Below are 17,820 nucleotides of genomic sequence, written 5' to 3' on the forward strand. Positions count from 1 at the left end.
CAAGGATTTACAATAATAATACAATATAATGGAGAAGGGAAAACTTTTGTCATTAGTACTGTTCATATTGCAGGCAATATTGGCAGAGCTAGAAACAATTTCATATTCAATAATCCATCTGGGAAACGATTGCATTTTTCCAGGAAAATGCTGTAGTATACCCAACTTTAGGAAAATGAGATGTCCTTGCTACAAAGGTAAAACTGTAGTGAAACACAGATGGGAAGGCCCTTTGCACCTATCTGTTGCATTGAAAATGTATTGTTTATGGAGTTTCTAAAGCTATAGCCCAATGCACACTTATTTATAGAGGATGCTTGACTGAATTTACCTCTAGCATAAGATTGTACTGCATGATTAGAGCTCCTTGGTGAACCGGGCTAATTCTCAGAGTCTTTGCTTATTAAGATCCAATCTAGGCTTGACAGTAATTGCACATTTCTTTCCTTAATACTTGGGTTTTTAAAAAAAAAAATGAAAAGCAGTTTGGGGAAGATGTGATCAGGAAAGAGTTTGTGTAATCCTTTCTCCTCTTGCTTATGTCTTCTCCAAATCTTTCAAGTCATTTTCTTCTTGATGGAGAAAAAAGATAAAAGAACCTTTTCCTGTACAGATTGGAAAGTAGCTTGGGCAAAAATCTGAATGGACAAATGGAAGGAAAGGAAAGAGTTAAGAAGCCCATTCCTTATGTTATTCTTCTTCTCAAGCCCACATCTAGTTGCAGATGCTTTTCATTAAAAAAAAAAAAAAAGCCAAATAGAGGGGGAAATAGAATACATCAGATATAGTTTGGCTTTGAGATTCTAAGATCTCATGGGGATATTTCTAATTAAACCTTTCCCATTCTAGAAAGTGTTTCCTATCAAATATAGGTACTAATAAATAAATATATGATGCATCTCAGCATGGTGCAGGTGTGGGACAACTCAATTTGCCTTCAGGTTCTGCAATGTTCATTTCAGTTTTTTTAAAAACCTCAAACCCTGCACTCAGAGCTTTTTCACCTCTTCTGTTTCTAGTACATATAGAAAGATTCATTTTTTAAAAAATCCCTTCCCCTCCCCATTTTATTTAATAACTTGTAAAGGTTTTTTTTTTTTTTAAATATTGAGAATGAGAACCGAATAAGTCTTTTTCCAGGGAATGGTAGTGGCTTGATGTAGCAAGAAAGAACAAACACATTTACCCCTCATCACCAAAGGGGAAAAAGGAGGACAATAACATTTGTTAATCTATACAGGTAAATGCATAAATACAAATACAGCGGTGGGCAAGACTGTGATCGGGTGATATGTTAACCTCCTCTAATATAACATCTACAGATGTTAAAAGCTCTCCTTGCTTGTAATATTTGTTTTTTAATATATATACTGAAAATGACTTGAATCAAACAGTTTTTCAAGTAGAGAAAGGCAGGGAACCTTTGTGTAGTCAGTGATGGCACTTTTTAAAATTATTTTTGTTCTTTTAATCTCCAAGATCCATAGGGGGATGGGGCTGATGTGTGGAAGTCACCAAAGAAATGTTCAGCATCCTGGGAAAGTTTTTGGATTTAGGCTCTTTACTTTAAACAATAACCTACTAAATTTCAGTATTGTAATCTTGAGAGGGTCCACAAAAATGGGAATGGGGCAGATACAGCCTCTACTCACCCCTGAAAAACTGATACATGATCATGATATTCTTGATATCTAAATTACATATTTTTTAAAAAAAATGGACTTCACTTATTTTTATATTAAAGTTTGATTTTTTTTAAGTGATTATATATGTATCTATTTATAAATCACATTTGAGAACACATCCAATGCAATTCAAAAACAAAAGAGGCATTAAACCAAGGACTAATATAACAAGCACCTGAATAAAAAAATCCTCATGGACACATTCTCCTAATCCAGACTCTGGGGAAAGAGCCAGGTCTTGAAAGCCCATCTGAAGGTGATCATGGTCAGGACAGCTTGAATTTCAGGGGGGAAACTATTCCAGGGGGCAGTTACAGAGAAGGCCTGCTGCCTAGGACCCATCAAGTAGCATTGTTTTAATGATGGGATCTGGGGCATGCCCACTCTGTCAGTTCTTACAGATAGACAGAAACAATGGGAGAAAGGTGGTCCCTTAGACAGCTAGGTCCTGCATCCATGAAGGAGTTTCTAGGTGACAACAAACAAATTTGCAATCAGAAGCTTACTGGTAAACAGTGCAGCTCACATAGCAGAGAAGTTACATGGCTGTACGGAGGTACACCCATAACTGCCCAGGCTGCCATATTCTGGACTGTCTGTAGTTTCCAAGTGATCTTCAAGGGTAGCCCCACATAAAACGCATTGCAATAGTATACCCAAGGTGACTAAGGCATGAGTGTCTGGGAGAAGGGAGTCCTGGTCCAGGAAAAGGTGCAAATGGTGTAGCAGATGAAACTGGGCAAAACTCACCCCACCCCACCCCCTGGCAACAGCTGCCATCTACTCTTCAAGCAGGAGCTACAAGCCCCCAGGCGGACTCCCAAACTGGGCCAATTCTGTTCAGGGGAGTGTTAAGAACTAAATATCAAAAATCCACATTCAGAGATGAGTATACTCATTTTCACTTGCTGTTCACTTGCTTTATAAAAGCTTTGCATGATTGATCTTTCTTCCTTTTAGGGCTCTGGCAGATATCCTCCGGCAGCAGGGACCAATCCCCATAGCACACTGTGAAAGAGAGACTATCTCGGCTATAGATACCTCCCCCAAAGACAACACACCCATCCGAACGTCTTCTAAAAACCACTATACGCCAGTGCGCACCTCTAAGACCAACCCAGGTAAGGCCTGCACTTCTTCAGCATTTGTATAAACATACTGAGTGACAGTGTATGGGCAATGAGGGAGCAGTAGAACATCATTAGTGCTATATACTGGACACTAGGATCTGAAGGCTGCAAGAATGAACTTCTGTGAGTTGTATTTGAAGGTGTAGTTGCATTTAAAGAAGTGCACATTCTTTTGCTAAAAAGGAGCTACTACTGTTATTTATTTATATGCCATTTCTCTTTTATGTAAAACTCAACATTATACATAAAAGTAAAATAAACACAAAACTGAACATTTAAAAATATTTTAAAAACACTAGCTCAAAGGCCAGTATAAAAGTAATAAATTTTTAGAGACTGCTGTGTGACTGTAGAGATTGCTACAGACAGAAGATCGTAAGTGTCTGGGAGGCTCACTGATATACAGTGAGGTCCCATTGATGATATGATGATTTACTGAGTCCTGTTTAGCTATTTCATGAAGATTGATAAAGCCAGTCGGCATTCTGTTATGATCTTGCAGTAATAGACCATTATTAGGCTAGAAGAAATTAAGGCACAGCATTAACAACAAGTGAATTGTACAAGCATAAGAGTTAAATATATTACGAATTGCAAGTGAATAGCGCAGCATGTGTCTATGTGAAAATCATGACCCAAATCCTCATTCAAGCACAGCCTGGGATATTCACCCCCACCCCCGTGCTCCCACCCCCTCCATTTCCTTTTTCTGAGAAATAAGACATATTTCTTTATATTTTCCATTCATTGAGCTTTTGGAATCATAATAGGATATTATATGGAATGAGATGCTCTGGTTCAATCCGGAGTGATAGAGCATGACATATAATTGGGTACAGTTTTCCTGCCTCTGATCATCTGAGAGGTCAAAGCAGATGATTTCCACAAGGGCATGACCCTGCTTAGATGTTTTGTAGAAGCCAGTGCAAATTTCAGATTCCCACCTCTATGGTACTCAGATGAAGGTTATTTTAGAGATCTTTTGGATTTGGATCTGAAGAAATTTGTCTTTACAATATATAAAAGTTGTCTTAGAACAATATGTAAGAATCGTTATAGGAAAGAGCTGAAATGGGATCTATTCAAATCTAATAGTTTGTGCTAAAATAAAGATACAACTAAAGGCTGGCTTACATAATATATTGAAACAAATAGATATATAACTATTGCTATAACAGTATTGAGGCTGATAAGGTAAAATGTTGGAAGTTGTAAATCTCCTCTCCTAGAAGCCCTCTGGGTCTTCACACCCTGGTCCCACCTTCTGCATTGAGGCAGTAGTTGCTAGCCTCCTCTGCCACCGTCTATCACGCAGGGAGATCTCACTTGCCATCTACTTCTTAACCCCAGTGTGCAAGAGATAAAGGGCTGTTACATTCTTTGTTGGCTGGTAGTGATTAAAATGTCAAAATGCAATAATTGAAATAATGTCAGAGGTGCCACCTCCTGACCATGTAGCATAGAGACATGGTGACTAGAGGATTTTGCCCTTCCTCCCTCAATTGGCAGATAAATCAACCTCATAGGAGATAAACAAAATCAAGTTTTTAAAAAAAATGTTAAAAAACCTTGCTTAAACTTTTAAATGGTAAAATGCAGCCATTCAATGGGAAAGAGATAATTACAGAGCTGCCCAGTTTATGGTAGTACAGCAGTATGCAAATTAGTTAGGAAAAATTACAAAATGAAATATGGTGCTCCGGATAGAATAAAAGATAGTGCAGGTGTAGATACAAATGAAGAATCCTCTGCCCAAAATATTACAGATCCCAAGAAGAACAATGACCATAGCCCAAAGGATCAATGAACGCTGAAATCAAATATCCAGTTCTGTAATTTGTTGATTGATCAAGTACTGTCAAGTCAGGGTCACCTCCTAATGACCACATAAATAGACCGTTTCCAGAATGATGTGTCCCCAACCCAGTCTTTTGGGTCTCCCAATGGTACACCCATTACCACTGTAATTAAATCCATCCATCTTGCTGCTGGTCATCCTCTTCTCTTTCCTTCCAATTTTCCCAACATCAAGGATTTGTACAGAGAGATAAAGAAAATGAGATATAGCACAACACAGAAAACAGAAATAAAACACCTAGCACAAAATTCTGGCTATATCTATCTATCAATTTCTACAATATAGCTTGGAGATTGCCAGAGCCTCCTGGTGAGGATGCAAACCTCGTTCCTCACTCAGGCTCTTTCCATGGATTTATTCTCTGTTTTTAAAAAGACTTTTCTGGCTCCAGCAGAGGAAGGCTCCAGGATATCTGTGTGCCTCCCAAAGAGCCATTGTTCACTCATGAGGATGCACACTGTGTGTCTGCAGTCTGGCATGCAGGCTGTGCCCACAAGGCACGTGTTTTAGGGGAAAATATTTCAGTCGAAGGAGGTTTTTGGAAGAGAAATAGCAGAGGGGAAAGTTAGTTGTTGTATTTGCTACTGACCCTTAGGAGGCACCACGTCACTGGTTTCTTCCTTATATTGAGACTCATCATGCACAGGTAGCCTCTTCCATATCTGCCATTTAAGTGCTGCAATTCCCCTTCTGCTGCATTCAAAATATTTACTTATGCTTGGAAACGCATGTGCTCTTTCAGAAAGCATACAGCTGTGCATGGGAGAACTTCAGTAAAAAACCAATAGATGAGAGAATGGTTAAACTCTCTCCTTTCCTAGCTATCTGTAAAACACCTTCTGTTCAAGCTGTTGTCCCTTAAAATGAACAGTCCTGAAGTTTAAGTGGATGTTGTTTGTACATCATGTGCTGTCTGAATCAAAACAAGACAACCTCTTGAAAATCAGAACACCTAGGCTACATTATTACTGGATACTCAATGGAAGCTGCCAGAAACACACAGCATTAGGATGAAAACAAGGTCAGATCTGTAGGCTTGAAATAAGTTATTTTCATTTCTCACAGAATTATCGTTGTGAGTAGGACAAAGTAGTATCTGCATCAACACTGAATGCAGGATAACAACAAGATTAAGCTGTAACTTTGTATCATCTGTGTCTACAGTTCTAGGAGGTGGCTGTAAAGAGGAGACTGATTAGTCCATAGCACACTACAACAACAAGAGGGTAGTTGGCGTTGTTGTTGTTCTAAGATTCTTAAATTCAGTAAGAATTTGTAACCATTCATTTTGGAAAATAACTGAGACAATAGCCAGTAGAGTAATGCTGGGTACACTTTTTCCATGCTAGAATGTCAGGTAGTTCAAGAAGCATAATGAGAAGGATACTTTAATGCTGATACTGAATTTTCCTATTATCTCAAACCACCAAGCTCTTTTTTACAGACAGTTTATACGTTCAGTGGTGAGGGATAATATGTCAGCAAACAAGTGATATAGAAGCCTGTGTGAATGGATAAGACCACAAATTTCTACCTATAAAAATAATGGTGGTATCACAGAAGTATCCTGTTAACAGGAAGAAAACATTGGTTCAACTTCATAAAAAACAGGGAAAAGATTATTGCTGGTTATCTGGAGGATTTTAAATGCCAGCGAGCTGCTTTGGTTACAGAAAGAAACCCTGCATTTTCTAGAGACCCAAGTATTAACTATAAACTGATGAAAGAGCCTAGTAACGCTAACTGGTATCTTCTATTAGGGACAGAGGTTATGTTTTAAGTTAGTTTCTTCATTCATTTCTAGAGTTCACAGCATGTTAGGGAGATGTGTTTGCTGGAATGATTGTGTTAGTCTGTTTCAATGACCACAGCTGCTAAATGAAAAAGAAAGGAGATTCTGTAAGTAACTGATTTTTGCTTCCCAATGCAAAAACTATACACTTGCTGATAAATAATTCAAATCATTTTTTCAGAATCATTTACTTCAGGAGGGAGAGAAGGAAGGAAGGAAGGAAGGAAGGAAGGAAGGAAGGAAGGAAGGAAGGAAGGAAGGAAGGAAGGAAGGAAGGAAGGAAGGAAGGAAGGGCAATTATTGGAAATTAGGAAAAGTGGAAAATAGACCATCCTTTTTTGTTTTGAATGAGAATCAGTGATAACCTGAATAGCAAATTTTCTGTGATTTAACTGGGGGCAGAGATGGGTGCTGCAGTACTATGTACCATAACAAGCCAGCTAGTGTTTTGAATGTCTAATAAAAGATACAGCTAAGGCCACATCTATATCTTCTTACCTTCATTGTATTTACTAGAATTTGCTTTAGAGCAGAATTGCAAAAACCACACTATCATTGGAAAGAGTCCCTGAATATTCAGTGCCAATATCTTGGAAGGCAGAAATGTAATGGAAGGTATATGTGTTTGGGGAGGTTGTAGAAAGTTTCATATTCAACTAATAAGGAATGGATTGAGCAGTAGGACTCCTTTGAGGAAGTAGTTCATCCAATCTGCATGGTCACCTAGGGAATTCACCGTTTGCTGTCTTGAATTAAAAATAAAATGTGATACAAGAACCATCTCTAATTAGTCTATCAGTAATCCTTTGACACCATTGCAGAGCCATTAATTTTCAAAATGTGCATTAAAGTTCTGTTTCTTCTGTTTACAAGCTGAAGTTAGTGTTTTTGTGATTTCTGACTCTGGATGGTGGGCATTTCAGGACAACATAATTAAAAATAGAGGTTTTTAAAGTAAAATAGTGTTAATGCTGCTTTTTCTGCATTCTCTGAGCATACATTATTTCAATATTCTTTACTGCAATTTTCAATATTACAAACTATTTTTTCCAGTTGAGCATTTTTGAGGCAGGTGGCCCTTAATTTGGGATAATTGGGTAGTACAGTGCTTCTCAACCTTGGCAACTTTAAGATATGTGGACCTCAACTTCCAGAATTCCCCAGCCAGCATGCTAGGCTAGTATATACTGCCTGAAAGTCTGGAAGAACTCTCAATATATACTAGCCAATTTCTTAAGTTTTCAACTTAACAATCATGCAGAATGAGAATATTAGAGCACTGGGCCCTTTGGTTGTGGGTATGTGGTATCCAGATATTGCTGAACTACATTGATTCACAAAGGTCAACATGTAGAATTTCTTGGGGGAACATATACAGGTAGGACAATAGCAAAGTGGGTTTTGTCAAAATAGAATTAAGACCTGGCTTTTCCCCCAGGCATTTGGGGCCAGTTGAGTAGAGTCCTCTTTTGGTTGTTTTTATTATGGTGCTTGGTCACCAATTTATATTCTATATTCTATATTCTATATTTCATATTTATATTTATATATTGTGTATGTTTTAATATTATGTGGTTCTTTTTCAGTTTACTGTTTCCTTTTGTTGTTGTATGCCATCCAGAGTCATATTGTTTGAGTTAGGCAGCCTTATAAATCCAGTAAATCAAATTAATAAATAGGAAAAAAAATGCATTTACCCTGGAGACAGAATAAAAGTCTATTTTCTTAGACTTCACCCACTTTTAATGTAAGTTTATTCCACCTAGGCATCAATTCTTTCCCACAATATCCACTCTTAAAACTACCAAGTCTGATTTTGATTTATTTATCAACAATTGATGGCAGCTGAATAGGAGTCTGGGGGTTGAACAGCAAGCCAAAATATCAGTGCAGCCTGTCCAAATTCTGAGCCATCTGTTAGCACATTGACATCAACAGAGCAATTCCCTAATTTTATCTGCAAGCGACATAGCCCTACCCTGGCAGATACTTGCATTTTAGGTGCTTGGATTTCATGATGTGGTAAAATTGTCCACTGGTGACCAAAGATTTCTAAGCAAAGGATGGTAGTTTTATTTAAAATAGCATTTCTTATAGCAGTCTGCCCAGAGAGAAAACAGAAATGGCAAAAATGGAAATCGCAATTTGTGAGAATAATTTCTGGACATGCTATGTATGTGCGCATGTGATTATCACAGTGGGCCCACAGAATGAAACATTTAGCACATTCCTTCTGACCAGGAGTGCTAAAATCCCAGACAAAATGTTTACCAGATTCTGTTGGATTCATACCCAGAATATTGTTTGCAGAGTTTGTAGTAAGCAGAAGACTGATGTGACATTTTAAGATAGGGTGCTCAGACAGATAGTTTCTAAATAGAGTTCCCTGCAAAATCTTCAGACTTAGTAAGAACGGAACAACTGAACAGATTAGAAATAATGTGATGTCAAATGTTCTTTGTTTGGTTAGCTCAGATGAAGCAAATTAATGTTACCTGTAATATTGCTAGATTCTAAGTCATGCCTACTGGTGTGGCGTATGGTATTTTCTGTATTCAGTGACTCAAAATCCTGCACCAATCTCTTCTTACTCCAAGTTAATACAGGTCCTGATTTATTTATTTATTTAGCAAATGTATATGGCTTAATCAGATAACTCTGGGCAACTGACAATGGGTATAAACAAAACATTCATAAAAACAGTAAAATGAACCATGAAAGGTGCCAGGTGAAAATAATCAACCCCTGAGTCAGAACAGAGCAAAATAAAGCCTGAGGGCCGAGCTAGTTTTTTAAAGGCCTTCCAAAAGGCCAACAGGGTTTTCTCATGACTCTAGGAAAGAAAGCAGAGCTCTTTGGGAAACTGGTCATGAACAGGGGTGGGTAGAAAGCTAGCCATTGAGGTATGTTGTCTCATGAGGACAAGAGGATAGGCAATTTAAAAGCCCAGGCCATCATTTGAATTCTCACCTGCCCTTTGGGAGACTGAAAGACTCATCTCCCCAAATAAGCTAAGGATTGGAGAGGGGCATCTTCTCAGCTACTACCATGCCAGGTTTGGGAGGTAAGACTTTAACTGGCAAACAATTACAGCTAGAGGTAAAAGGAGGGTATAGAATTATCAGTTAGTTGGAAAGGGGGATTCTTAGGGTCAGTGGTTTCAAAAGATCAGAATCTTGAAGGCTACCTGCCTGATATGCAGGGATAAGGAGAGGATACTTTGTAAAGAAAAATAGAAGATGCTATGATCGAGCCATATATGGCCTGATAACAGAGCAGCATTGTGGTGAGATTTGAACCTTGATTTTTTTGCAGCTGAGATTCCATTGAGATGTCCCCCCTCCCCCCAAAAACAAATTAAATATATTACACCATCAATAACAGACAGAATTTGGAGAAGAAACCAAAGATCTAGGAGTTCAACTTGGTTTAGCATTCCCAAGACACATTGATTTCCCTTTTCATAGCATAGCATAAGAAGGGTCAGGGAATCTGAGTAGACTCCTCTAATTCTGCCCTCCACTGTTTTTCAATCCATGCTATCAATCTTTTGGTCCTTTTGCATCTGAAGAACTTATTGATGTTGTTACAGCTTTGAATGCAGCAAGCAACACAGTTTAGACCTCTGATTAGTTTAGATATAGCTGGAGAAGGTTTTTAATAAGCTATTTAAGAAAGAATGTTCCTGATGTGAACACATTCAAAGTGCTGTTTTCAGCAACTCCTTCTACCTGGGGGCATATTCTGATCTCAGTTTGCATGCAAAACAAGAGCAGAAAATGCCCTTAATCTTAAAAAAAAAAGTTTTAATGAATGTGTCCAGCCAAATGGAAGATTCAGCACCATGGGAAATATTCTCTGTTTTAATCCTCCTTATGCAGATGCAAAGAGATTTTGAAGCTAATGTCGCATGCCTCTGGCTTGGCAGATGGCAGAGGAAAATTGTTTTGTAGACAGCTATATTGACCTATGCAGGAAAGTGGAGTCTCCTTTGACTGATTTCAACTGCTGATGACTTCATGGACACGTTCATGTATCTTTCTTTAGAACAATACAGAACTAGGTTGCAATTGCCTTCTGCCAGAATTTTTTTTTTTTAAACTTCCCCATGAAGCGTCCGTTCTCAGCTATAGTTTCTTTTTGCTCTTCACACATCCATGCAAACATCCAAATCAGGTAGTTTGTATTTGCTTTGCTGTTAAGGAGCTGAGAGTAGATTGTGATAGGAAATAATTCTCATAGAGAAAGAGGGATGGCAGATATGGAGTGGCAAAGAGAGAAGTCTTAAAAAAAAATCCTGTGGAAAGAAGAAGCTTAGAAATGGAGAAGATGGTTGGCAGCTAAAATGGCTAACATGGACTTAAACAAATCTAGTGGCTGTTGAAGATGGACTGCTGGTTTCAATCCAAAGAAAGGGTGGCTAAGGATCCTAAAATGGGATTGCAGTCTTAAAGACTTGTTCACGAGTAGTCCAAAGTCCACAAAGCTTTCAAGTGTATTAATGCTGAAGAGAAAGAGGACTGGTATAGTACCTTATCCAGTCATCACAGAGGACCCTTGATGGGGTTGAAGATGATGCAAGGAAAAGGGTTTACTTGATGAAGGATCATCAGCTAACAAGGCTAGCTATCTGACTGAGAGAAGAAACTGGCCACTAATACCTATAAGTCCTTTCTTAACTCTAGATATTGGAAGAACAGGTAGGGGTAGAATTAGATCACATACTTGGAGTTGACTAGAACTGAAAGTTAAAGGTCAGAAAAAAAAATCTCATTTGTGCTTTTGAAAAACTCTCTTCACTGAAGGGAGGGAAAACTGTTCACATTGGTATGCAAAGCAATAAGAAACTCAAACTCATACATGCAGAGCTGAAGTTGGAGAAATGAAAGTGCTTTTGCTATGTTTTATTAATAGTTTGAATACAAAGGGGGAAAAACTGAAATTGTACTATCTCTTCAAATCCTTCAAAACTCCATGCCTGTCTAGCATCTCTCCAAACCTTTAGATATACTCCATGACTGTCTAGCATATGACCTTGGGATTTCCTTGTAGACTCACATTCAGGTATTTATCAGGCCCAACCCAGCTTAGCTTTATGCCACCTAGATGGGCCCAACCCATCAGAGAATACTCCAAAGTCACAGGTGCTGACCAAGACTTCAGAGCCTAAAACTCTTTTTCCCTGAGTATACAGTATATTGAAGTAAAAGAAAAAAGAAAAAAAAAACCATGAGGAATCATACTGTTAGAAATATCCTATCTCAAAGAAGCTGTTAAATGGCCAAAATAAATACACTTGTAAGATGCTTTAGTGTAAAGAAGGCTTGAAATAATATCGATCTTTGTTGATATCTAAACTAGGGCAGGGCTGCATTACTGTTTTTTTTTTAATCAGTGCTGAATCAAAGTTAGTTTAATGTGCAGCTGATCTATACCATTCCTGCTGACTTGAGGATAAATGTAGAGAGACTATTGATGGTTGCTTATATATATATATATATATTTGGTAATATTTTTATTAAAATTTATATGTATGTATGTATGTGTGTATGTATGTATGTATGTATATATATATATATATATATATATATGAATACGAAACTAAGAAACCTAGAAACAAAAAGAAAAAAAAGAAAGAGAAAAGAGAAAGAAAGAAAGAAATATAAAAGGTAACTTCCGCCTCCCTCCAAACAAGTACTGTATATGCATTAACAGTAACTTAACACCTTTTCTAATATTACTAAAAAAATCCTCTTCATCTCCTTTCTCATTTCTAAGCAATAACCAAATTATAAAAAATATTCAACTATCAATTTAATCAGCAAAAGCATTAAGAGTGCCAGTGATAATAAACTATATATTTTAAGCTTAAACAAATGTCTGTTTTACATTTTAACTTCTAATTTTTTTCTAAAAAGTAAAACCTAAAAAAACTCTCTTCTTAAGTATACAAGGGACCAATAATAATAACATATGTATTTTAAACTAGACCTAATAAATCATTTTTACAGATATAAATTATTGTCTTACAGTCCTGGTCAGAAAAATAAAATTCAATATTAAAAATCCAAGATCAAAACATAGACAATTTAACCCTGATCTGATAGATCCACTTTGAATTATTTTCTCTTCTTTTTAGAAGGCTCAGTCTTCAGTCTCTTCTCCAAATAAAACCCCAAATAATAATAGTCTCTTATCATTCTCTCCCTGTCTGTTTTCGGAAGAGATTTCAGAGATTTGATGTTTCCCTTCTGTGGGTCCAGATAACTCTCCAAGTCACTCTTCTGATCCATTACAGCTTCTTTCTCCATATCATTTTCATAATCAAGCAACTTTGAGTCCATCTTCAGATCTACAACATCTTTTTCCATATCTTCCATGTCTCTCTTATAATCTGGCATTTGTTTAAAGTCCATTTTAAAGTCTTTATTCAAGTTGTCCTCAACTTCTGTTTTATCCAATGAGAACTTTTCTTCTTCTACAACCTCTGTTAGTCCCAATTTTAAAAATAGTTCCTGGACACACTGATTCCAAACAGCTAACATTTCTTCTTTGAAAGAAGGATACTCCTCCATTGTGTTAAAAGATATATTTTCCTTTAATTGGACTCTGGTTCCCTCTGGTTAACTTCAAAGTTCAGTCTTATCTGGTATTTATTTTCAGAAGTGAAACTTTCCCAGGACAGATTTTCTTGCAGTTAAATCCAAAACCACTTACTGTATTTTCTTAAACATTTAAAACAATCCTTTAGAAAGCTGTTTCAAATCCATCTAGCCTCTTGACTGTCCCCAATCCACATTCTTAATTCCCTTTTGCTGTTTCCAAACATTAAAATATTTCTTTTTGATCTTTAAACTTACTTTAATCTTCTTTCTCCCAGGACAGAAGGAAATTCTCCTGGTGTACAGCCACTTGCCTTTTAGGAGGTTTTTAATTGCCAAGTAAATCACAAATAGACAATTTACGATGTTAATTAAAAGAGGAAGTAAAAGCAAATCTAGTGACCTTTTGAAGGCTCCACACCACAGCTTGGGCTCAATGTTTCTCCCTCGACTCCCAGAGCGCTCCACCTCTTACAGGGACCCTCTGTAAGGTGTGCCTGTGGGTGATGCTGTCATCTATCTCCTTTATCTGGAGGTAATTCTGAAGAGCTGAACTGATTGCCAACCAACTCCCACCTAATTGCCATGGGCATCGGCTCCATATGAAAAGGGAACCGTGCTCCATCTGCCATGTTCCCCGGAAGTCACTGATGGTTGCTTATGTATTTCAGTAAGCTGCACTTCTGCTTTCTTTTTCATAATAATATCAAAGCTCTTACTCCACCCCAGCTGTAACCTCCAAAGCTGAACTCCTGATTTATCTAATTTGTTAACATTCGATGCAGTCACCCCCTGTTTATCACCCTCCAGATTAACCACCCAGAATTCCCAACCAGATGCATATTGGTTAGAAATTCTGAATGTTGTAGTCCAATGCATGGAGGGGTAGGTGGGGCTTAAGTTGGGGAAACTTGCTTTAACAACTGTTCAGTATTAATTCAAATACCACAGTTCATTTATGGATTGCTCTTCTTTGTCTTTACCAACCCCCTGCACTAAACTTTCCCCAAGCTCCCTTGTGTACTATACTGTCTTAAAAATAGAAATTATACATGTTTATTTCAGAAGCTTATGTAATTGCATTGCTAATATAGTTTGACAATGCACACATCCTTTTCAAGTAACAACCTATATAGGTGGCAAACCAACATAAAACTTTCACTGTGCCCCTCCTCGCTAACCTAACCCTTACTCTCACCTTCACATTTTTTAGGAGACACTGGCCGGGTCCATATAGCAAGTTAAGCCATGGTTTGTTCCAGCCTGAATAACTCATTGAAGCAATTTTGTTAAACCATTATGATTTATTCATTTATTTATTACACAATTTTATGTATAGCCCACTTCCATGGGACTCAAGGCAGTTCACAAAAAGAATGGAATACATATAGTGAAAAATGAGCAAACGTAAATAACATGTTGAAAAGGCTATTTGGTCTGAAACACTTGATGGAACAACCAGGTCTTAAGCAACCTGTGAAAGGCACAAGTTAGAATGTTTGGTATTTTGTGGTAAGATGTTCTGCAGTATACAGACACAATAGGATGTCATTGCCTCACTACCTTGAGTTTATGTAGTATGGAAGCTCTCAGTAACCCATCGCTGCAGGAATGCACAGATCTTGACAGGACAGATGGTCCAGTATATATCTTGGAGCCAAGCCATGTAGGACTTCAAAGGTGACAACCAGCACTTAAAATTAATTTTGGAAACAGATTAGCAATGGGCACAGCAGCTATAGCATGGTATTGTTACATGGCTAAATCTACTACCTCAAGTTGTAGAGGCTGCTACAGTTTGGACCAGTTGAAACTTCTGGGTCATCTTCAAAACAGAGTACGTTGTGGTAGTCTAACCATGAAATGACAAGGACATGAGTCATGATAGTCAGGATATCCCAATCCATGTAAGCTCACAAATTAGTGCACCAGCTGAAGCTGGACAAAGGCCTTCCTGGCCACAGCTCCCACCTTCTGCTCCAGTGGGAACCATGAGTCCAGGAGAACCCCCAAATTGCAGAACTGTTCCTTAAAGGAGAGTACAACTCCTTAGGGAGCTAAAGCTGGGACACAGACAGGGTTAATCTATCATCAGCAAACAGTAACTCCATCTTTCAGGGATTTAATTTGACCATTACAATGTCCAAGCATCCAATCAGGATTTTCACAGTATTTGCAGCTTAGCCTGGGGCGGCAATGTATACTGATGATACCTTACTTGAAACTGATGGATGACCTTTCCCAGCAGCTTCATGTAGATGTTGAATAGCATGAGGGAGAGGAATGAATCCTGGGGCATCCTCGGCTCAATCACTCTACCCAAGTATTCCAACTGAAGCCACTCACTTAGGAAAAAACAGAACAATCACAGGATAGTGATAATGTGCAATGCTCAAGGCACTTGAGAAGGATACCATGATCAATGGTATGCTGCTGAGATGATGAATAGGACTTTCTTCAAAACCTTTCCCAAGAAGGTTTGGCCAGTAGTTGTAGAAAGAGGTGGACCATGGTCCTTCTGAAGGTCAGTGGTTCATCCTCCAAGAAGCGTTAATCATTTCCTGAATCCAGTCCACACACTGCTCCCAGCTGCATGGATAAACCAGGTGGAGCATGAATCCAGCTTGCAGATGGCAGAGGTCATGCCACAGAGAATCCTATTCATTTCCTCCTTCTCCAAAAACTCAAAGGAATCCTAGATAACGTCACTAGACTCTGCCCAAATGGAGTCCAGGACTGAGTTAATGTGAATGATTTTTTTTCCAAAATACTAATGAACATGTCACAACAGCCTGTAGGAACATCCTCATTCTCACTTTTCCTCAAAAGGGAAAGGGTAATCTCGAAGAGTACTGCTGGATGCAGGTCTGTAAATGTAATAAGAGCAAAGAAGGAGCATAGTTTGCCAGTCATTATTAGGGTATACCCTTGACATGGGTGTGTAACTGTGCATGGTCACATTCACTCTTCATTCTCCTCCATTGGTGCTCTGGCTGACTCTTTACCCACTTCAGTTCCTGCAGTTTCTCTGTAAACCAAGAAGCATACTGGGATCTGCAGAGGAGGAGAGGTTATTCAGAGGCAACTCCATTTCCTTACAGCCTTTGAGCTCCAGAGGTTGGTGAGGTGCATGGTGGATTTGTTTGGCAGATCACTGTAGAGCTCTCCAAGTAACTTTAAACAACGCAGAAGATTCATTGGGTGCTTGTGGCAGATTTTCTTAACTAGTCCATTGTCCCTGTAGAGGTTCAGCAGGAAAACCAAAAAGTGATCTGGGCCACAACAAAGAACTGACGACAATATATTCCATTATCACCATTGTGCTGCACCTGCTTTGAGACCTGCTCAGATCCATCATATGATTATTTATATATGGCAGGTGAAGATCTCCTAGTATAGCCTGTGGTTCTATGAAAGCCATGAATTCCTGATCCCATTTGGACTCTTCGCCCAGGACATGGAGCTTAAAGTCCCAAAGCACTGAAAGCCCTGGAATCTCCAAACCAGCCCCACAATGAGAACCAGGAGTTGGGAAGGGCAGCAGGATGGTCAGTCAGCCCTGTCCCTAAGGCCCAGTATAACATATAGGCACATGGCAGGGTAGCACTTCTGGTTGCAACCAAGATCTCACAAACAATAATCAACCATACCTGTTCCCTGACCATGGCTTTAGAGGTCTTGAGGCACCTAGAAAACTGGCAGGCAAATTTCAGAGAGGGCTACAGCCCCATCTTCACCCAGTAAGGTCTCTATGATGTAAGCCAGATCAGCACGTTTGTCTACTACCATACTTTGAAGAAATGGTGTCTTATTACACATACAACTGGCATTAACAAATAGCAACCTGAGGCCTTTGGGCTCAGCAGTGCTGTTACCAAGGCCTAGGACTGATGTCGATGAGCAAGAAGTGTGAGGGGAGGGAGGGAGAGGATCGCACCAAACTGTAGACCTTCCTTCTCCTATAATGCCTCCCATCATACATCCCTTGGCCCAGGAACATGGTTTGTTTTTAATTGTATGTAATGGAACACATCTAGCCTGAGGACTTATTTCTTGGGATAGTTCACAATTGCTTCTGTAAGGATACACTTAGGATTCAGCAGCAATTTAAAAACAGGAAGGAAGGAACAAGTTTTACAAATCAACATTTGTATAATTTCAGGCTGTGGTCCAGGCAAACCTGGACAAAATATATAATAAAAAGTAAAAGAAAATGTGGGTAATGTTCCATATATACTACAAAATAAAATGTTAAAAATTATCAACCCATTATGGAATGAGATGTCACTGGGAGGGATAACAGGAGTATGACTTGAGTGGCTAGTTTTGGGCAGGTGGTGTTGGTTTTTTATACAATGTTCTAAAGAGGGGCTGAGTTTTGAGTAGGTGGATGTGGAAACCATCAGTAATGATTCAGAAAAAGTAGAAATGTACATTTAGCATTTTATATTTAGAAGCAAAGACATCAAATTTAGATGAAATCTTTTCTCTTGTACCTTACCATTACAAAATAAGCAACACAAGTGAGGACAGTTATATCAGGCCAGATTTAATTTATTTAACATTGGTTTTATTTAATGATTATAGGAGGAAAACAACCTGGCCATTGGTCCAATATATACTGCGTATCCCGCCAATATAAGCAGTTGACCATGATCACCAGCCTGAAGCACAAGCCAGCTTGGGAAACACTTGTATTTCTATCTGTCTTACATAATAAGCCATAGCCCTCTGTCTTGAGATTGTTCTAAAA

General features: G+C 38.5%; 1 protein-coding gene across 1 annotated transcript in view; it reads left to right on the forward strand.

Moving 5' to 3' along the window:
• Positions 1-17,820, forward strand: part of SHISA6 (shisa family member 6) — a 326,449-nt gene that overhangs the window by 15,762 nt on the left and 292,867 nt on the right. The window contains exon 3 of the mRNA XM_088134747.1: positions 2,646-2,806. Coding sequence (XP_087990873.1) covers positions 2,646-2,806 — 161 coding nt within the window. The remainder of the gene's footprint in view (positions 1-2,645; positions 2,807-17,820) is intronic.

Source organism: Python bivittatus, unplaced genomic scaffold, assembly GCF_059951505.1.
Source record: "Python bivittatus isolate LINGU-HERP-01145 unplaced genomic scaffold, Pbiv_v1 ctg000080_np1212, whole genome shotgun sequence".
NCBI classification, from domain to species: domain Eukaryota; kingdom Metazoa; phylum Chordata; class Lepidosauria; order Squamata; family Pythonidae; genus Python; species Python bivittatus.